At 47.7% G+C, this 22,834-nt stretch overlaps 1 protein-coding gene across 1 annotated transcript in view; it reads left to right on the top strand.

Moving 5' to 3' along the window:
- The window catches only part of SPCS1 (signal peptidase complex subunit 1), a 52,719-nt gene extending 34,890 nt beyond the window's left edge, over positions 1-17,829 (top strand). Inside the window, exon 4 of the mRNA XM_069643170.1 lies at positions 16,782-17,829. Coding sequence (XP_069499271.1) covers positions 16,782-16,901 — 120 coding nt within the window. The 3' untranslated portion in view covers positions 16,902-17,829. The remainder of the gene's footprint in view (positions 1-16,781) is intronic.
- The last annotated feature ends 5,005 nt before the right edge of the window (positions 17,830-22,834 follow it).

Here is a 22,834-nt window from a genome sequence, read left to right as displayed (position 1 = left end):
CTTGTACTGTATTTTACACACTCTGCAATATCCTGGGTCTCTAATGATGCCATTTCTGTGTCCGCTCACAGCCCCACTTGGTAGCTGCTTCCGTCTGAGCATCATTAGAAGCCTTCTTAGATCTGGGGAAGGATATTGCGTTTGGTGTTTCTGTGGTGTGCTAAATCTAAAAAACAAGTGGTCAAATGTACTCCAGATTTTCAGTCGAGCGATATGTTCTTGGCTTTTTATCCAATCGAACTCATTAACCTTTTCCGTACATTATATTTTCAGTTAATAATAGTCCTTGTCCCATTCCAATTCCCATCCTTTTATCTAAATTCCACATTGGTGTTTTGATACTAGATGTTCCTTTATTTTGGAGCGGATCCCAATAGATTTAACGATAGTCATTGTGGATCCTTCATCACTTTTATGTACAAAAGCTCCTATTTGTTTTGTTTAAATAATACTTGACTTATTCAGGAACATATGCCCAGTTTAAGGCGCTTTGCATCTACCAGAAGACCATTCGTCAGACCCAATACTTTCTTCCAGACCTCGCCCCACGCCCCCCCCCCCTCAAGAATCTCAAGCCATTTATGATTATGTTCCTTATTCGTCTCCAGGCCATGAAGTATTGCGGTCATTACCCTTGGTTTATATGCTAATGCCTTTTCAAGTATATCCTGCCATCCTCTTAGCAAACGTCTGTATCCTAGCCAGTAAGGAGAGTGCGTTGCGTCATTTCTTTCCAGTATTAATCTTATTACCTTGTGTGATCATATAACCTAAATAGGCACGAAACCCGTTCAATAAGCTCTTCCTCTATGTATAGTGCTTGCGTTCTTTAGGTTTGTCCAAAGAACATATATTTTGTTTTATTTACTTCTATTTGCAGGCCATTTCCCTTTGTATAAGGGCTTAATATCATTGCACGTCGTCTTAGCCCGTTATGTGTGATCCAGTATAATCATGTCATCTGCATATGCGAGCCAGGGAATATGGTGACACGTGGTTACTATGGGTCAAGGTTTCCCGCAGGTCTGCAAAGTAGGGATTGCCAGCCCTGATCCAATCCTCTGTGAGGTATTTCCTTTGTAAAAAGCCCAGTGCTGTTCAATTTCACCCTTGCGCTTGTATTCTCGTGCAATTGCATTAGAAGGTTCAGCAGTCCTTGTGGTATATTCACCTTTACCGGTTTTTGGCACAGATTATATCGAAAGCTGCCTTAAAAACTAAGTACAATATAAGGGCAGTCTTGTTATTTATTTGTCTTGTGCAGTCCTAATCGATGTGTTTAAAGTCAAAATATTATAGGCTGTGTAGGATCCTGGTATAAAGCCTATTTTTCTTTCTCTGTCCAATTCGGCAGTTCTTTTAAGACCAACTGCAGACCCCTTACTCGACACAACTAGTAAAGATAATAGCCTATCATTTGCTGGTTGTAGTCTAGCCTCTTTTTCTTGTTGTAAATCAGTATCAACAGGGCTTTCCCCCATGAGTAGAGTATAATCCCCGTTTTAATATATTTCGTGTACATGACTGTAAAGATTTCAGCCCAAATCTCTGGGGTTTTCAACACCACTGCATTTGCCAAAACCGTCCGATCCTGGTTCTCTGGAGTATTTAAATCTGTGTATAATATATAGGATATTATCTGTACCGATCCAGTCTGGTCCACTCATACTATTTACCCTATTTGGTTTGTATGTGTACACTTGTGCACAGGCGCATTATAAATGCCATATCATTGTATTGTATTGTTTATTTATATAGTGCCTATACACAGGAAAGTGTTTCAAAGCGCTCTTGGAGGGTGGAATCATGGGGGAAAAAACAAAGTCTTTCAGAGCCCTTGAAATTCTGAGACGATAAGTCTGCACAGCCAGAGTAAGTGCATAACATATAGAACAGACTGGCTATCTTCGGGCAGGTTGCATTCGGATCATGCATAGTGCACGTATCGTATGTGGGTCATCCATGCGTCTTCGTTTATAGGTTTGAGGGTGCAGAAGCAAGGCTCGGAAACAATGGTGCCATGATTTTGGATAATTAATCCCTAAAGCTGAGAGGGGTTTCCCTGCCTCACAGGAAACTAGTGAAATTGTCGGGAAGTCCGAAACTAAAGTGGAACTGTTGTGTCCAAATACCTGCTACTGTCCCCAACACTAATAATCCAACATAACTATGCAAGGATGGCCTTTTCATAATCCAACATAACTATGAAAGGATGGCCTTTTCTTAAAGTAAAAGTGTTCTTTGTGCTGATAATAAAGTGATGCCAAATAATGTTTAAAAAATACAGGATTCCCAGGCTAGGGTTATGCTCCTTTTCCTTAGACTTATTCTTCTCTTACGTCCCTGGTTAATTCACGAGGTTCCTGTATCCTACTGACTTGATATGTTTTGCTACCAAGTGTAAGATTCCAATACTACGGTGCTTTTCCTTTTTCCCTAGACCTCTCCTTATTTTAAGTCATTATAGAGCTCAAGAGGAACTGTTCCTTCACTTCACAGTTCCGGTATCCTATCAGCTTGGCACGGCCCGCTGCCAAGCTTCGGATTCCTTTTCCTTATCAGTTCTAGGGTTATTGACCCTGTTATGGTTGACCTCTCACGTGGGTACGGGTCCCAGACATGCAATACTTTACACAGCTTCGTTTGCTTCCTTGCCAACCAAGTTTGTTCTCCTGTAATGCCTCCTTTCTGGGTCCAAGACACTCCTTGCTTCGAACTTTGCCTTCACGAGTTCACTCTGTCGGGGTCTTGCGCGGTTGGGTTATATCCATTTGGTTCACTCTCCTGCCAAATATATAATTATATTCTTCTGGGTCCCAGACCCTCCTTCTTTTGGGTGCCGGTCCCAGTCCCAGTCCCAGACTCTCACCTTTGCTTTGTATATACCTTGTCCACTCTCCTGCCAAGTAAACAACTGTCACTCCTGGTTTACAGGGTCCCAGACCCTCTCTTCCCCAGTTCCTGTACTCTTAGACCTCCCAGGCAATCTGCATACTTGTTTTTTTCCTCCTTCATGGTACCAACGTTTTCCTGGGCAACTGTAGTCTTCCTGGAGGGACTGGTAGCGTTTATGCATCCAGCATCCCTGCCAACAGACTTCCCTCTGGTTGCGCATTCTGTCTTCATAGCGCTTCGCCTTGCGTCCAGTTATGTCTTTGCTATTCCTCTTCGGGGAATGGTTTTCCCTGGCTCGCGACTCTGGCGTGTTCATTCTAGCTTGAGCTGGACTCTGTCTCCTTTTGGAACTCTCTTGTTGGGCCGATGTATTTTGTTGAGCCAATCGCTGGGCTCAGAAAACTAGACTGCTCGCTCTGCTTCACGCAAGTAATCCTTGTACTCCTGGCCATCTTCTTCGTCACAGTATCAGCTTTAAAGCTACATGCACATTACAGTGGCTGGTCGGATCTTTCAATGTTCTCATGCATGTTAGCAGGGTTGCATCCATAATGTTTGGCATTATTTTGTGTCTCAGTGTCAAATAACCTAGTTTGGCTGACTTAACAGAAATGCATATTCACCCTATCCTGGGAAGGGGCAGAAGCATTTGTAAGGGGTGTTGGATATGGTGAAGCGGGGAGATACCGCGTTTCCTGGTAATGATCGTCCCCAATCCCATAGGCGGATACCTCCTGTAAGGAACCTATGGTGGCAACAGTAAAGACGGACACAAGTGATCACAGTTCAAGGGGGTTTATTCATCTGTATAAATGAGTGAGAAAACACCTAACCTAAATCTAAGATGGGAGCAAGCTACGACCATCAAATGAAAATAGGTCAGTCTTAGTGGCTTCTTGTCGAATAAAAAGGGCCTATACTAAAAGAAAAACTATTGCCAATCCTTACTACTAGTTAAAAAAGAGTGTGGGATAGTGTTTGCAAGCAAAGAAACAAGTGTTCATAAATAATAGGTTATGAATGGGGTCTCCCTCCCGACGTTTTCAAGCACGGGACAAAGACTGCCTTTCTAGCACTACACACTACTGGGCTTCTCCAATATGAGGTTACAGTTTCTTTCTACTTACATCAGGTATCTTCTGTGTCCAAGACTCCTTCAAGCAAAGTCTTACCTCAGAGAACCTGATGCTTCATAAATGATCAAACAAAAGTTCCTTCTAATTCCTGTTTACGTTGGGCGAATGCTTTTCACCCGTGGACCCCTCCCCAGCCGGCCTCCGATCTCTAGGTTAGTCTCCCTCAGACCAACCAGTAGCTTATCCAGCCCCCAGTCAGGCTCTCCTTCAGACCCCAGTCAGGCTTTACACAGTTCGTATGAAGTTCCCCTCTGCTGGGTTCAAACGCCAGTTTCACAAAGCCCCCAACCTTAACAATGCATCAAGGACTTTCAATTCTACAAGGGATTTGGCTGGACCCTTGTATGACCACCTTCGCACCATTCATCGGCCTCCCCTAGGGACTTTGGGAATTTTCAGTCTATACTTTTAATCTTTTAATGTTGCCCCTGCAACCTCGCGTTTAACACAGTCTGGCTCTTAGCTGGTTCTTTCGACTCAACGATTGGGCTGAACTCGTTGGCTTTTCTTTTGCCGATGGAGTCAAGGGCGGTACCACAATGGCAACCTTGTCTCCTCGCCCTGGTTATCAGTGCGGGATGGTTCCATGTACCGCTGACATCAATCTCACCATCCGCCAGCTGTGATTGCCGGTCTTACTGTTCTTTGTTTGGAGGTTTTGCGGGTCTGTGTTGAAAAGGGCAAGTGCAATACCCTTAATGTCCTTTCAGGTTGCACTGTCTTCTTCCTACGTTTGAACTGCCGCCTTGGAATCACTGCTTCCTCGTATGTTCCGCCTTGCACAGAGTGCTCTCGAGCTCTGCCTTTTATCCCTATGGGGAAGGGAAAGGGCTGTCAGGTGTGTGAAATCAGTGGCAATTGCCTGACCTGCCTGACCCTGGAGTTGGGACATGTCGGGTATACGGTTCTGGTGTCAGTCAGTTTTCTTTCAGGGTAATCGGTCTGTGAGAAAGTGTGTTAAGAAAGGGGAGGAGGGTTGTTTTCAGGATGGGCAAAAGGTGTTGTAAAGAATGGGTATGGTGTCTCGCCCATCGGTGTCCCACTCCCCGAGGACCCCCCCCACCCCCGATCCAGGTGATCCTTCTGCACTGTTTCTCACACTCCCCATGTGTTCCTCCCTCTGTGCACTACCCCCAGGGGAATATTGTACTGTTGCCGCACCGCCCTGCCCCATGGGAAAGATCTCCACCTAGGGCAGGAGAGACATCCTCCGACATGTGTTTTCCTCCCTTCGCAGAACCTTTGTCTCCCTTCCTCCATATGCCAAACATGATTTTCCATTGTGTATCTTTAACATGGAACCTATAGCCCAATTCTTGATTTGATTGTTCTCTTTCCTTCTTGAGGATGTTTCTTATTAACATGCTGGTTCAAATTTTCTTTAATGCCCTCTTTGCATTTCTTATTACTTTGTCATACAGGCCTTCATGCCTTTTCACTTTTGTTAATGTGTAAATAGTACCTGTTGGCATAACTTAGGCAGTTAATTCTGAGAGCCACTGTACTATTTGAAAGTTCTGTTCAGTCCAACTTATTCTATTTTGTCCTGCACTTCTCTCAATATCTCCTATTCTTCTGGCTTACTCCACCTTCTAGTCAAAATTTAGTTTCATGATCGGGAAGGTGTGATCACTGCACTCGTTAAATGTCGAAGTTCATGATCGCACTTTTTTTTTATCAACCTCAGAATTGTCGTATATGTTGTGAATAGTAGATCTGCTTTTACTACTGCGCCATGTATAGTTAGTTACCTGGTATATCGCCATTAAGGCGATTATTTAACCTATTTAATTCCCAGTCCCCCAAGAAAGTGATCCATTTTGTTCCTTGTTTATTTTCCTTTTTTGTAGCGTTCTGCTCTTCTTACACTCAAGAAGAGCTGTTTCACTTATTTCCGCTCTATCGATGCAATGAGCATTTAGGTCCCCACACACTAGCGACCTGTTTGTTAACATTCCTCCGAGAGGATCGCAGACATACACCAGCAGAACTGTGATCACTCGATCTCCACTGCTATTATATTATGTTAATTTCCTTAACAGGTATATGAGATCGATTTCCAATCATTAATCCACCATTAGGGCAGACAGTGTGGCCTTTTCCAGCTTATTTATGACTTTTGTCCTTTAAATAATCTAACTTTCCCCAGATGTGATGAACCCTGCAGAGTCATCCCTGAACTAAACGGAAAAGGCAAATGTGGTTCAATTCTCCCGACTTCAGAGGTCAGTAGGGAGAAATGTAGAACACGCATTGCCAAGAGTAAAGAGATTGAAAGCCAAAGTTTGAACAAGCCTCAGACGTGGAATGTCAGTTGGGGGAAATTGGTACAAGTAATAGTGAAAGGCAACAAAAGGTGCTAGTGAGAAGGCGCTGTTGTGTGATACTTAAAAGAAAGCCAATTTGAAAAGAAGCCTGATGGTAGTGAAACATTTTTGGCAATAGAGTAAACCAGGGGATCTGGGTGAACCAAGGCGGGGGATGTGTGTTATATCCTGCTTCCGCACCTCCTGGCTCATCCGTGTAGGCTCATCCTGTGTGGCTGGTGTGTCAGAGAATGGAGAGTGAGTGGGACTCTCACTCACACCTGTACCTGTTGTTCCTGATGTAATCTGTAAACGTGCAACCCATCAAAGTAACTTAAGGACTTACTACAAAGATGACTTCTCAACTTGCTTTGTAATACTGGCTACGAGAAACCTCAAGCGAACCCAGAAAGAGAACAGGTACCCTAGTAGAGGAGAGAGGTATGGGGCGACTGCTGCGGGGAGTGGGAGGGGGGGTGCAGAGTGCAGGATAAAGCAACTGAAGGTGAGGGAGACCCACTGCCCTCCAAGAGACTGTCCCCTCACCCAGGGCAAGGTGACATACCCAGGGAGAGGTGATCCGCTCAGGCTGGTTCCCAGAAGAAGTAAAGGCTGTAGGGGGAGGTCGAACATGTTATGGTCGGTCCCTCAGGAAATGGAGAAGCTGCCTGAGGGACGTGAAAGACAGATGGAAGATGGCGTATGCCTCCCTGGAAAAGGAAGAGCATTCCTGTGGTAATGAGGGATTCCTCACTTTGCCATGAAGTGGAGGAGATGGGGCTGAAACCTGTGCGCTATTACAAGGAAATGAGGTAAGCCCTGTTGAGAAGAAAACAAAGTGACAAGCCGTAAAGCGAAAGGGGAAAGAGCAGAGGGTACAATGCGTGTCTCCTTGTGAAGACCTCTAGTTTATTTATTTGTAGAGCGCGCCGAAGGCCTCTGGCCGCTATGCTTACAGGTTACAAAACAAATAAAGCAATATTATACAAAAGGACATTGCATATATACATCAAAAATTAAGGACATTTCATTACATATATACAAAACCGAAGGTAGGTCCATGTAGATACAGCAAGGTGCAAAAGACCTCTAGTGACTTTGAATTCCGGACGTCGCTTCCAGAAGGTGCCTGCAGATATGGGGAAAAGAACCTGCTAGCGCCCACCCGAGCGTGCTGAGGTCACGTTGTCCTGCCGGCCCATTCACTGCAGAAAGGGATTTCCGAGGTGCTGTCGGCTTCAGGCAATCGAAGTACCGCTCTGGGTAAACGCAGTGTGCGCTCTTATTGTTATTCAGGCGGCATTAAGAAATGCCGCCAGGCCATTGGGGTCTGTTCAGATTCTCCTTATCTGGTGCTTGTTACATGGAATGTACATATGGAGTTGGTGTACTACTTTGGAATTTCTTCTTTTATTGAATGTTCAATGCAACACACTGACCAGATATAGATTGCAACACAATGCGCATGAACTTCTTGATCCACGTTTTAAATGTTTTGTTATACAGCAATTGAACAGTATTTATCAGCATTTTACACACAACTAGATTAGTGTTACACCAAAGTACCAAGGCCTTGAAAAAGACCGTTGTGGGTCGAAGCACATGTTGGCTGTGGCTCCTCATGAGTCCCTTATGTTAAAATAGCTGCTTTATACAAGTTTGAACTTAATTAACCCATTGAGTATGGCAAGCAGCACTACTCATACCCCCCCAGATTCCCTCCGCCAAAGAACCTATATACCTAGTTTCTCCAGCATTGGATCTTTCATGGATTCACATGCTTAGAATATTCCCCGTCGTCAGACTGGGACCCCTCGGTACACATATATAGCCTTTTCCTATAGGAAAACCTCCGACACTTTTGTGTCCTATCCTCGTCCTTTTAGGACCCGCCTACGCATGCTCCGCAGGCCGTTCCAGTATAAGAGGCCCGCCCCCGCGGTTCCCCTTCAGATTTCAACCGTCTCCAAAGTAGTGGGATCTCCTCGTGTTGTCTTACTATTTTGTACTAGGTTGCCTTATTGGATTCGATATGTCCTCTGTATTAGGAAAAGCGCTGTTCCGTCCATGCGTGACGTGCGGCTTGAAAAAGGTTTACGAGGGGGACGGACATATGGATTGTATATATTGCCTCCACCCTCACCATTCGGCGGATGCCTGCGACATATGCAAGGGGTTTTCTCAAAAAACCCTCAAAGACCGGAACCGACGCCTGGCGGCATGGCTGAATGAGAGTGCGGGGGCATACCCCCCCTCGGAGGTAGGCTCCACACAGTCGGCGAAAACATTGCGCCGCGCGGCCTCGTCGGAACCACCGGCGAAGACATCTAGACCGTCGGAAAAAGAGTCGTCTGGAACTCACTCCACTACAGACTCCTCGTCAAAGAAATCATCCTCATCAAAAAAGCATGAGAAGGAAAGGAAATCCTCCTCTGGCGATCATCACAGATCGACCGAGAGTCGAGTAAAAGCGGGCACAGTGTGGAGAAGGCGGGACCGCCAAAACCACCTGCGAAGCCTGCGTCGTCGACGGCGATCCAGTCACCGGCCGCCTTCCCGCCAATAGCGCAAGGGGCATCCTCCGTCCCGTCGACGAGAGCCTCGTCGACGGGGGTCCTACAGGAGGCCTGGAGGCCTGAAGTCTTCGACCCTACCCCCTCAGAGGCTTTGCTACAAGAGCAAGCTATGTTGCTGTCCTCGGAGGACGAGAGCGAGAGAGTGGCTGGCCCAGCAGACCTAGGGCTACGAGCGGCTGCCAAGTCGTCGACGAGGGCATCCGTTACACCGGTATCTGCCCCTCTCCTCAACCCTCAATCGGTTTTGTCGTTGGATATTCTGTCCTTGCTTCAGTCCTTGCTACGGTCGTTGGACCAGCGACTTCCCCAGGCCAGCCTGCCACAGTCACCCGTCGACGAGCCGGGCCCGTCCCGTCAACCGCCGCACCCACGCACGCCAATCTCAACACTGGCGCAGGAGGAAGGTGAGCTGCCAGATTCGGAGTCGGACAGGGGAGCCATGTCAGAGGTCTCTTTATCCCCCTCCAGGGATCCTACCTGGGAGTCAGAGGCGGAGTTAGAAAACCCCAGAAGCCCAGCTCACCCGTCCCCTCCGGACGACATTGCGTCATTCCATTCGATGATGAAGGCATGCAAAGAATTTGGTCTGTCCCAGGAAGAACAGAAAAGGGACTGTTTTTTGTTCACATGGGCAAGAGAAGGTCGGTGTTCTCGATACCGATACTTGAGCATGTATGGAAAGAGGGGTTGCAGACAATGAGACGCCCATTCTCAGAACCAGCTGTGAAAGGACGCCTAGAAAAAAAGTTTAAGGCTCCAGAGTCTACACCCAAGTGTCTATCCTCTCAACCAACACCAGACTCTGTGGTGTCGGCGGCAGCAACGAGGAAGGCAAAGGCACAGCACAAGTGCACAACTCCACCCGAGAATGAAGCGAGACGCCAAGATGCCTTTGGCAAGAAAGTGCTCTCCGTGGGAGCGACCACAGTAAAGGCAGCAAACTCTCTGGCAATTGTAGCCAGATACGATAGGGAGATGTGGCACAGGCTGGCTCCGCTGCTTGACCATCTTCCGGAACAACGGAGGGAGGCGGCGATGCTACTGGTCCGAGAGGGCGAGGAAGCCTCAAATCACGCAATAAACATTGCGGTGGATCTTGCTGAGTCTGGCTTCAAGCAAGTCAATAATGGGGTCGTATTATGTCGACAGTCATGGCTGAAGTATACCTACTTCAGACCAGAAATACAATACAAGGTCTTAGATATGCCCTTTGAGGGAGACCTTCTTTTCGGTGAGAAGGTGGACGAGGCCCTAAAAGGGATGAAAGAAGATTCGGACACGGCACGTTCTTTGGGTGCCCTCCAGAGTGGCAGAAGCTACAAGTCTTTTCGCCCCTTTAGAGGGGCTTCAGGTAATTCAAGATTCTCTTCTGGAGACAGATCCTTTGCCAGATCGGCTTACCCCTCCCAGGGATACCGGCGTGCCTCACAATCGGCTAACCGTCGACGAAACTTCCAGTCTTCCAGAAAACCACCATCATACCCATCGTCGGCGAGAGACAAGCAAACTAAAGATCAGCAGTGACGTTCCACAACCCGTTCTGGGGTGAAGAGTTTCAGCGTATGTGGACGAATGGGAAAGGATAACGACGGACCAATGGGTGTTAGACACGATAAGACACGGACACTCTCTTCAATTCAAACACAGCCCTCCGCAAATTCCACCTGCGTTCACCGCTCAGTCCCATATGAAGGCACTGCAACAAGAGGTTACACTCATGTTAGCGAAGGGAGTGATAGAATTAGTTCCAACATCACAGAGTGGCCAAGGAGTCTACTCAAGATACTTCGTCGTAAAAAAGCCGAACGGCAAATGGCGTCCCATTCTGGGCTTACACGAGCTCAACAAGTCCTTAAAGAGCCTGAAATTCAAGATGCTCACTCTGCAGGAAGTGATGCGCGCAGTTCAAAAGGGAAATTTCCTGGCGTCCCTGGATTTACAGGACGCGTATTTCCATATTCCATGTGTCGGAAACGCAGGAAATTCCTACGTTTTGTAATAGGGCGAACCCACTACCAATTCACGGTTCTTCCTTTCGGGCTCAAAACCTCCCCCAGAACGTTCACAAAATGCCTGGCTCCAGTGGAGGCCTGGCTAAGGAAGCAAAGCCACCATGTATACCCATACCTCGACGACTGGCTGGTAAGGGGATCCTCCCCAGCGTCGACCAACACAAGTCTGCAAGCCACCATGCAGCTTCTACAACGGCTAGGATTCGCCATAAACTTCGAAAAATCCTCTCTGGCCATCGAGAACGCTGGTATTCTTGGGGGCACAGTTCGAGACTCAGCTAGGGCTGGTGAAACCTTCTCTCGACAGGACCTCGAGACTCATTCAACAGGCGGCCCGGCTACGACGAAACGCCAGGATCTCAGTGAGAAAGTATGTTTCGGTCCTAGGGGCCATGGCATCCTGCATCCATCTGGTGAGAAACTGTCGACTTTTCATGAGGCCAGTCCAAGAATTCCTCGCAGACCGATGGACACAGGCTCAGGGATCGTGGTCGGACAGGATAACCGTCGACAACGACAAGCTACTTCGGACCCTTCAGTGGTGGCAGAGCTCCTGCAATCTGAACAAAGGTGTGCCCCTACAGGAGCCGGAGTTCCGGAGCACCATAGTTACGGATGCGTCCCTAACCGGATGGGGAGCGCACATGGGTGCTCTCCAAACGCAAGGTCGCTGGTCTCCAACGGAGTCACTCCTACACATAAATGTACTGGAACTCCGAGCGGTACGATGGGCCTTGAAGGCGTTCCTACCACACATCAAGAGGTCGCGGGTGCGGATACTGACCGACAATACAACTGCCATGTTTTATCTGAGGAAACAAGGAGGGAGACGATCAAGGACTCTCTCCATAGAAGCCCAGAAAACATGGCATTATGCATCGAAGCACGATATCTCCCTCGTGGCTCATCACCTCCCAGGAGTGAGGAACTGCCAAGCCGACTCCCTCAGCAGAAACATGGCCCAGATACACGAGTGGGAAATGGACACGAGTCACTTGAAGAAAGTGTTCGAGAAATGGGGCCACCCCCCTCTGGACGCCTTCGCGACCAAAGAAAACAAAAAATGCGAGAAATTTGCAAGCAGGTGGCCCCAAGAGGGTTCGGTGGGGGAGGCGTTCTCCTTCCCATGGACGGACATTTTCCTCTATGCTTTTCCCCCGTTTCCCCTCATACGGAAAACAATTCAGTGGATACGCAGATACAATTGCCGGGTGATTCTAGTGACACCTTGCTGGCCGAGGCAACTGTGGTTCTCAGACCTCCTCCATCTATCGCTGGAACATCCCATAGCGTTTCCGAAAGTCCCGTACCTTCTATCCCGGGACAGAGGCACGGTGTGGCATCACGACCCGGACAGTCTCAACCTTACATCCTGGCTCCTGACTTCTCGGAATTCGGGGCTTTAGACATTTCAGAGGAGTGCCAGGAAATTCTGCAGGCGGCTAGAGCCCCTTCCACTAACAAATCCTACTCCTATAAGTGGCGGAGATTCTGTGAATGGTGTAGAAAACAGCGGGACCTACAACCATTGTTGGTGACGCCGGAACAAGTTCTACCTTACCTGCTCCTCTTAGCAAAAAAGGGATTGTCGATAAAGGTACACCTGGCAGCCATCTCGAGGTTCACAAGGAAGAGGCAGTCGTCTCCTCTATTCAGTGACAGACTGGTGAAACACTTCATGCGGGGTTTATTTCGAGCCTTTCCCCCGGTGAAACGTTTTCCCCCGGCGTGGAGCCTCAACACAGTGTTGGCAGGTTTGATGAAACCGCCTTTCGAGCCTATGGCCACGTCCTACATGAAATTCATTTCGTGGAAGTTGGCATTCCTGATAGCTATCACATCAGCCAGACGTATCTCAGAACTACAAGCGCTGGTCGTGGACCCGCCCTACCTAAGATTCTTTAAGGACAAGGTAGTCCTGGCGACTAACCCTACGTTCGTCCCTAAGGTTCCGGCGGTATATCACAAACACTCATCCGTGGTTCTGCCTACTTTCTTCGCCACCCCATCGTCGGCAGCAGAAAAAACTCTTCATACGCTGGACGTTAAGAGGGCTCTGAAATTCTATCTACATCGCACACAAGACATCAGGGCTACTCGGCAACTGTTCGTCGCATATGGTCTGTCGACGAGAGGCAAAGCAATCTCGAAACAGGGATTGGCCAGATGGGTCTCGTCGACGATTGTTTTTTGTCACTCTAAGGCCGGAAGGCCACTGCAAAGACATCCTAGAGCCCATTCTACAAGGTCGATGTCATCCTCAACAGCGTTATGGGCCGGAATTCCGCTGACGGACATATGCCAAGCTGCGGCATGGTCAGTGCCCCACACGTTTACCCGCCACTACTGCCTTGCCAGGCAGCATGCGGATGAGGTGCAGATGGGAAGAGCTGTCCTGCGCCATCTGTTTCAGTAAGGTAAGCTCCACGTTGTGGAGAGTGTGTTTTCTACCTTTGATGACAGTATACTTTTGGTGGGAAAGGTTATATGAGTGAACTTATTACTGCTGCGCATATGTGTTGAGTAGTAGGGTGAGGGTGCGTTACATTGCACTCTCACCACTGTCTCAAGTGTTACTGCTATACAATCTATTCTAAGCATGTGAATCCATGAAAGATCCAATGCTGGAGAAGGGAATAGTTTCTTACCTGTAACTCCATTTCTCCAGCATTTGTATCTTTCATGGATTCACATGCGCCCGCCAAGCCTCCCCTGGACTGCAATGTATGTGATGGATAAGTTTAACCCTTCCTACTTTGAAGGGGCCGAAATCTGAAGGGGAACCGCGGGGGCGGGCCTCTTATACTGGGACGGCCTGCGGCGCATGCGTAGGCGGGTCCTAAAAGGACGAGGATAGGACACAAAAGTGTCAGAAGTTTTCCTATAGGAAAAGGCTATATATGTGTACCGAGGGGTCCCAGTCTGACGACGGGGAATATTCTAAGCATGTGAATCCATGAAAGATAACAATGCTGGAGAAATGGAGTTACAGGTAAGAAACTATTCCCATATAACCCACATAGCGCAGCAGACCTTTTTATGTTCGAGTGCCCAAACTAGTGATTACTTTAAAAAAAATACAATTCTGCTAGCCTTTCCGCTCGTACCACTTCAGCAAACGCTAAACGCAGTTTAGAACAAGACTGCCTCCATTTTCTGAAACTGCGCACTTTGCATGTCATTTCCGTTCAACATGACAGACTGCTTTACGATCCCTCTGTCACGGGCCACGTTTTGCACATCTAGGTTTGACGTCAGGATTTAGTGTCCCGTCGTTACCATTTGGGACGTTGACATCAACACACAGAGCATAAATGTTTACTGTTCCCTTTGTGCATTCTGACAGATCCCCAGATAGTCGGTGCACTCCTAGAAACTCTCCCAGTTGGACCAGGATGAGAATGGCCAAGGCCCAGTCTTGCACAGGGTCCCAGGTGGCCCAGGTTGAGAATGACCAAGGCCCAGGATGAGAATGGCCAAGGCCCAGTCTTGCACAGGGCCCCAGATGGACCAGGATGAGAATGGCCAAGGCCCAGTCTTGCACAGGGCCCCAGATGGACCAGGATGAGAATGGCCAAGGCCCAGTCTTGCACAGGGTCCCAGATGGACCAGGATGAGAATGGCCAAGGCCCAGACTTGCACAGGGCCCCAGATGGACCAGGATGGGAATGGCCAAGGCCCAGTCTTGCACAGGGTCCTCCGTGATATTCATCACGTGATCCCTTTACTAACGCATTCGCATTGCAGGACAGATAAGTGCGTGCGTCCATCCAGTGCGAAATCTAAAGGGCCATTGTTGCCACTTTACGTACCTTAAGGTTTGATGCAGTGTATAAAGCCAGCAAACCATGCATACCGCGAGCAAGTCTTGGGTGGCAGACAGGGTACATGGCTACCATTTAGCCTCCCATCAGTTTGCCATAAAACGAGCAGAGATAAAATGATTTGCGTAGGATCACACACTGGTGAAGCTGGGATTTGAGACCATTCTGAAACGTAGGTACTTGACCAGTGACCACATATATTCTCAGTTGCACATACATTGCAACAAGTCCCTTCACTTCTCCAGGAACAACCCGTGACCCTGTGAAATGCGGGGTCTGTAGCTTGGCCCCACCAGCCCACCTTCCTCAATATGTTGAAAGGGGGAACGCAAACGCTCCCCTAATTTAGAGTTTGTTTTCTATTTGCAGAAACTGAGCGGGTTCTGTGGAGTCAGTCAATGATATGTTCTACTTTTCCACAGCACCACTGTGGCTTTTTTGTGTTATTTGCCAGTGCGGTTTGACATAAAGTAAACACTGCTGGCTGACGTTCTGTTCCAGCCCCCCTATCCCTTTTGGTAAATCTGGTGGCGCGAGCACATTCTATGTGGCACAAGAAGGCATCGGTGTCCAGAAAGCGGATTATTTGGTACACATGGTAAGTGGAAATGCTCAGGCATGAATAGCCCTGAGCCATTGAAGCCATTACGGGTTCTCAGTCGGAATCGGAATCTCTTGGAAAGCGCCTGCTTTCATCCTCCACTGCTCACCCCTGGTCTGCCTGTGTTTTGCCCCTTACATGCTCAGGCTGCACCCCCAAACCCTGGAGTAATGCGGGCTGTCATGTCCCAGGTGCAGAAGTAGCAGTGTTAGGGAGAATTCTCAGAAATGTGCTAATTCCTCTCTACTTTAGAGACCCCCAGCTCTTTTCTTTTGCTGGACTCTGACTTTGATCTTTTACTTGGAGAGAACCCTTTTTCCCCACTCTCGTATTTTAATGTGATTCTGACAAACTCCATAGGCATTATCTTTTACATTGTGTCACACATCACCTTCAGTGCAGTGACACAGGGAGGTCTTCCAGATTTCCCCATGGGTTGACTACCTTCTCTGGGATAAACTACTGTTTCCAAGGGCAGTGAAGTGAAATTGACTTTACTTGCACAGGGTGCTGGAGAGGTTACTTTCATGTAACATCTTTGTTACCCTTTCCTCAATGAATGGCTGGTGGCAGTGGTTTACTTTTAATTACCATGGTGTGCATTTACTGTGGGCTGTGTTTGCAGCTGCAGTAAAGCACCCATGGGTGCCATTTTTGTCAAAATGGCCCGGTCTTCTTTTTTCGCCATTTCATTGTGGAAAGGTCCTTCTTGAGATTTACTCTGCACACCAAACCAGGTTTGGTCCCTTTGTTTGTTTTGCCTTTGGTGGGATTCACGATTGAAGCCTGCCTCTGGCTCAAGGGTGTCTGGAGGGGGCAGGAATCGAGGGAGGTGCCCGAAACTTCCTGTGCTTAGTCTCCTAGGAGACAAGAATGCACTCTTGGGTGATTGGCCGGCTGGCTGGTGGATGATGAGATCCAGAAGACGAAAATGAAGGTGGATACACTAAAGTCTCTTATCCTTGACTGATCCCTGCTTAGGATGGTCCCTCGTGCAAATTCCACCATCAGCCCAACTGATCGCTCCCTCTGCCCACACATCCCAGTGACTTTCTTCAGAAGGGCATAAAATGTCATGCCCATGCTGAAGCCAGCATTACAATACCACGTAGATACTCAACATCAAGTAGCGGTTCTATGGCCCCCCCCCCCCCCCCACCCCCACCCCCAATCGATGAACTGGCAAACACGTTTAAACTGCAGGCTTTGAAATGCCTGCTGATGAAACAACGTCATACCAAGTAGAGATGAGAGTTTAGGCAAAACACAGCATCACCAACTTCCCACCCCTGCTTTCTTTCGAGTTTCTGTTCTGTACCTGCTTCTACTAATGCAATGGTTTACTCTGATTTTCTAAGTGAAGTTGAATGTGTGTGTGCTTGTTACATTTGCAGGACGCGTGCTGACTAATGTTGTTTTCCCTTTCTTCAGCTAACTCTCCCGCCATGGCCCATGTACCGACGTAATCCACTTAAATGGCTTCCCGCTCAGGATTCTGGAACGGACGATAAGAAGCCATCGGATAAAAAGTCTTCAAAGAAGCACAAATAACTTACTTGTATACATTTCTACTGCTTATTCCAATCCCAGGAATGCCTTGGGAGGGTTCTCCTCTCCAGCCACTCTCCTCCCTCTGAGGCACTCTGCAATTTGTAGGATGTGAAAAGTTAAATTAAAATCTAACTGAGCCACATTTTGAGTTTTTCTGCTTCCTGTCGCTGGACCAACTCCCAGCTTGTGCATCGTGGAAAGCGAAAGTGGTAAAATGCCAATGGATGTGGCACTAGAAAACTAGAGCAGCTCTTTAAAAACATGTTCACTTGTTTATACTCTCAAAGATGGAGGGGGGGATTATCCTTTTCAGCACTAGAAACCTATATTGTCTCATATTTCAATGCTTCTAGAACATGTGCTTTTGTGGGTCCTGTCTGCAATGTCAAACTGAGTAATGGGTTAATTTTGGTTGCTCAATTTGTATACAAGTAGTTGTGAATCGTTAGGCCATCTCTGTAAGTATCGGAGATGATATGACAGCTAGATCGTCCTGTCTGTGCACTGAAGTCAGGGAGCAATAATTTGATATTTTTAAAATAAATGCTACCCTTCATTTCATAATTATGCAAGTGGTCATGTGTAGATTCCCTTCTCGATAAAACTGCTGTTGTAGCCCCAAAAGACTGTGATGTTCTTATGAATCGGAAGCAAAGGAAGCCTGACTTGCACAAAAGACTGGCATTGATGTTCATCTTTCTTCAATATTGTCTTGAGGCAGTGGCACAGTTTACCCGGGCCTTTTCATTTCAGACCAAGCTTCTAACTGCACCAGATGCCACCTTTGCTATCAAGCGTCTGGAACATTTTAAACCAGCAACCTTTTGTCTCCAGTGTCTTGTGATTCACTGCCCAGTTGTTTCATGTGAAGCTTTGTTTAGATCCTTAAATACTCCTTTTTGTATTAAAAAAAAAACCCATAGGGCAAGGTGTGTGATCATTTGTGTTCTTTATGCTAGTGCACATCACTAAGCCAACATTTTTTCAATGACTGCTTAAAACCTGTTTTATCCCCGGTCCTGCCGTTTATGATGCTACAAAGAAGCAACTTCCGCATCCTATCCATAACCAAATACTAAAGCAAGAGGTGTATGGAAAATGCCATTACATGTGGTCCTTGTTGAGGTCGATTCAGAACCCTTTTTAAACTTAGTGTGAAAAATTACCCTTATTGTAGAGTTGTGTTCTTGACTTGGGATGCACGCAGCCATCTTGCCATCTCTCTGAACACATTCAAGTGAAATGGCAGGGGCTCACATAAAGGCATGGACCAGGGGTGAGCATGGAGAGGTATTATGAACATAAGAGAAATGGTTCAATGAGCTTCCGATTCTCCGGCGGTATGAAGCTCCCTCCTAAAGTAAGGAGGAAGCGGCAGCAAAAAATACAAGATGGCGGCTTGAATTCCTTAGATGTGAATGTAAGCGTCCCCCAATAAGGCACCCCCCTTGATGAGAGGCAGTAAAGGACACGCCCCAGAAGGGAATGAGACCACGACCAAGTGGGGGTGAAGTTAAAAGGTTTTTTTTTATCTAAATTGATATAGGGCATGCAAAGGACTCTGTAAACTCAGGGAGCGCTCTGTCTGACAATAGCAAAGACAGTCATACTTATTACAAAAATACGTCATGCATGATGTAAGCTATAGGGGGCACATAGTCGTTGGGATTGGGTGGCATTAGCTAAACTATATACAATGTATATTGTGCTGCTCCTGGATTGGCGAACGTCTGCACGGTGCCACGTGGGGTAGATGGGTCAGCTGGGCTCTTCGGGGCGGAGCTGTCAGGCCGGACACAACTTGTATTGATGATTGATGGCTGTACTAACACTTTGCCCTTGTGGCCACACACACAATCATTTGTTATACTATACAGTTTCAGTTGTCCTGTAAATCCTGCAATGCATTGACCTAGGATCAAAAAGGGAGACGGAGACAATGATATGCAATAGGAAGTTCACTAATAAATCTTTGTAACGGCCCCCCGATAAAAGAGCCTAATCCCACGAGTCCAGGTGTCTCATCAGGGGGCACAGGATAAACTGCGCGGTCACTCTATCCTGTTAGATGCAGTGAGGGATGGTTTTAGGATATGTTAGTACAAGGGTGGATACCTAGCTCCAAGGCCCATTAACTTGGGGTTAACAGGAATACTATTGGGTCAATAAGAGCATGTAACTGGTACCCCGGAGGCGGTGGGGTTTAGGACCAGGTAGCTCATAATTCACATGGCCAGGCCGTTGCAGCCTCTGACATGGGGGAGGTAAATACTTGAAGCGGGTCCAGCTGGAATGTGGAGAGGCTGCGCTGGTCAAACCCCAGCGGCCCTTGGCAGGAGGCGGGGGAGATGGCCTTGTAACTCTTGAGTGTGTCTCCATTCACAGGACTGCACACCGTACCCTCAATGGGGGGGGGGAGTGTTAAAGCTAGAAGCAAAAAGGTCATTACACATTTCTTCAGATTCACATATGCTTGCGTTCGTAGGTTCACAACGCAGGGGATTTATCATTAGCACAAACATTGCATATCATCTGTTGACATCATACTTGCAGTTCATAAGAATGATAACCATAACAAACGTGAGTTAGCGTTAGGTTGGGTTATGTGCTTAGGAGCAAAGAGAGCAATGTGTTTGATCTATCATTTCGATTGTAATAAAACTGGCTCGGTGTCCTGGATGGCCTACGTGTAGTACAAGCATGTGTTATCGCGTCATATACAGGTATTTTACATATTGCTTCTTAACCACCCTTTTCATAATAGCAGCAACCGTTAGTCAACACGACATAGATTTTTAAGTGATCATACATCCGGTATCGGAGCACACGATGCTTTGGGGTGGGCAGGGGTCATGGGCTTCGTATATCACAAACGCTGGGGGTTAGGTGCAGGGTCGAGGCATGTAGGTTTGGGACGTCTCGGTTATTTTCCAGACTCTTAACTATGAGTCCGGTCACGCCTGGGGCAATGATGTACTGCAGAAGGTAAACGATACAGTGTTTGATCTGTTATTTGTTTGCATCGGGTTGCTCGTGAGAATGGGCATTCAGCGGATATGCCATGAGGTGGCGGCTGGGGGAAGTGCAGGCCTCTTTCCGTGCGGGGGCCAAGGTGCAGCTCTGTGTGTAAGTTGTTCTGCATGTGTTGGGATTTAGCACACTTAACAAAATGGTGTCTTGCTCATTACAAAATGGTGTCTATGCTATACCAGGCTATATGGTCATGCAGCTTCATGCGTTGATCCGCAGCCACCCCGCCTCTCGGGCCCAGGTGCATGGGGGGCTGCCGACGAGTCCTGAGCCTCACGTAGGTGGGCAATGTAGGTGAGGGGGGGGGGTCCTACCGACCTGTCCTCCCATACAGATGGCAGCCTATGCAAAGCATGTGAATACAAGCAGATTCACAAAGTCAAGACACGGTTTAGAAGAAACCTAACTCTCAAGTAGCACACGGCTACGGACTTCGCTAGTGAACAACTTGCCACAATGGTGGAAAAAATAAATAATCTGAGGGACCTCATCCCGTGAGGGATCATGGGTACAGGGTATGTCACACTAGGGATAGTTTTACAATCACGCCCTATGGACATCCCTTATCGGACTTCATGTGCAATACTCAGCAAGTTCCATTAGATGTTGGCCTATGCAGAGCGTGTGAATTTAAGCAGATACAAGCATCAGAAATACAAATCATATAGATATATTTCTGGAGCTTGTGGATCTGCTTAGATCACATGCTCTGCATAGTCCGACATCTAGTGGAAGTCGCAGAGTATTACAAGATTTGTTTTTGGAACTCAAACAGACATCGACAGGGCGTGGTTAGTAATACCATCCCTAGTGTGATGTGTACTGTACCCATGGTCCTTCAGGCGTCAAGGTCCCTCAGATTGTTTTCTTCTGCCATCGAAGTCGGCCACAAATGCAGAGTTATCTTCCAGACTAGTGCCTTTGATTTACTACAGTTTTAATTGTAGACGTTCTTCCTCTCCTTCGTTCGCTACGCCACACGACTGTTTAACCCCCTCGACGGCTCCTGACAAACGCTCAACTTGTCGACGACTGATTGATCGACAACCAGACGTGGTTTTACAGGACTCTTTCGGCTTCATCCATTACGGTAGGGAGAGAGGTTCTCTATACTGACTTCTTTTAGAGAATGTTTATCCCATCATCTCCTTTCTTCTATTTTCGCCCAACTAAAACATAATGGACGAGACCCCCATTTACATTTTGTCCCTCCTACCACCGTAAATTCCTGTGGAAGGACACGCACTGAGTGTGCAATCACTGTCTCCCGCGGGATCACGCCGAAAATCACTGTAAATCCAGTCAGCTTTTTCGGCCGAAAACCCTAAAGGATTGACGGACGAAACGCTGGGACGCTCATGTCATGCAGGCAGAGGCCCCCATAGACCTGACGGAAGACTCCAGCGAGGGCAGCTACAGGGTCTTGAGTGAGGGCGAGCGGGATCCGTCAGAACCCCAAGTGCAGGCCGACTCAGAGAAGCAGGCCGGCGGTCCTGTAATGGGAAGACCCCCAGCGCCCAAGGCACACACAAATACACTAAGGACATACCCCACGGCTGACTCAGTGACATCGTCGAGCGGCAAGGCCCATGCAGTGACTAAAGCCTCGGGTTCCTCACTGTCCTCCGGTCAATCGCGCACGCTTTCGCCTCATGGCAGTTGCCAGAAACCGAAAGCGAAGGTCGGTTGGGACACCGCATATAAAGGCCCTCCTTTTGAGCGCCGAAGAACATGCAGCGAAAGGCATTTCGGCATCTCCTAAAAGAACGCAGACAATACAAGCATTAATCCAGAAACGCATCAAGGCTTCAATATTCAAGGCAAGGTCGCAGAAAAAACGCATTTCGATGCCCTTGGCCCAAAAAGACACCCATAGTTTTCTAACACCACACACACCCCCCTCTGGGGCTATGTGCCATAAAGATACCATTCCCTTCAAGCCCACCCCTGCGAAGGATGTCGCTCCCTCCCAGGGCCCTGTGATCTCGGGCTTCCCACCCTCATGTCATTTTATACCAGAACAATTAAAAACAATTTTAGGGAGAATGTCCTGTTTCGTGGACTTCATGGACAAACACCCTGATTAATTTACTGTTCTTAAAGACGCCTCACAGCCAGGGTCATCAGCACCTCTGTTCTAGGCACTCCGACCTCAGCATTCCAAGGCACCACTCAATACCAAGACCCATCTCAGAACTCATATTATGACGACCAAGCAGGGTCTCGGAGGGGGGGGGGGGGTGTTACTCCTCTATGGCCAAGACCAGTTCTACAACGATGATGATGACATTTAAATAGTGCAGTTGCCAGACCATCAGGACCAGCCCGTAGCAGATTCGGCAGTTGGAAATCAACTCCAGTACAACAAACTGCTAATAAAAGCAGCGCAACATTTCAATATCGACACTTGGGAAACACAGGTCAACAAAGACTTTGTGGAGGATATCCTGGAGGACAAGCAGTCCGCCACCCAATTTATACCTCTCCTGCAGTCAGTACAGAGGCGTATCCAAGTGTCCCTGCTAATGCCTAATTTTACAAGGGCGGTCAATCCAAGGATGGAAAAGCTATTCAGACCCACACCAACTGACCCCCCCCCCCCCCCTCTCTGTGTATCAGGGGTCAGCTCAGACAAGATTCTCTAGTGGAAGTCCCCACCAGACAAGGAGAGTAAAAAGATGTATACAACACTGTTAGCTAGTTACGGCAGCCATAAATGTGATGAGCTGGAACAACAACTAGAAACCGCCCCAGAGCCATTAAAGACTCAACTGCTTAAAACCATCTCAGAAGGCAAACAAACCTCCAACTGCATTCTGAAAAACAATCTGAATGCAGCAGGTACCGCAGAACGCCTCATATTATTTATAACGCGCTTAATACCCAGCGGTTTCTAAGCGCGG

This window comes from Ambystoma mexicanum, chromosome 2p, assembly GCF_040938575.1.
Source record: "Ambystoma mexicanum isolate Mex_15411 chromosome 2p, UKY_AmexF1_1, whole genome shotgun sequence".
Lineage (NCBI taxonomy): Eukaryota > Metazoa > Chordata > Amphibia > Caudata > Ambystomatidae > Ambystoma > Ambystoma mexicanum.
This window is presented reverse-complemented; position numbering and strand designations above follow the sequence as displayed.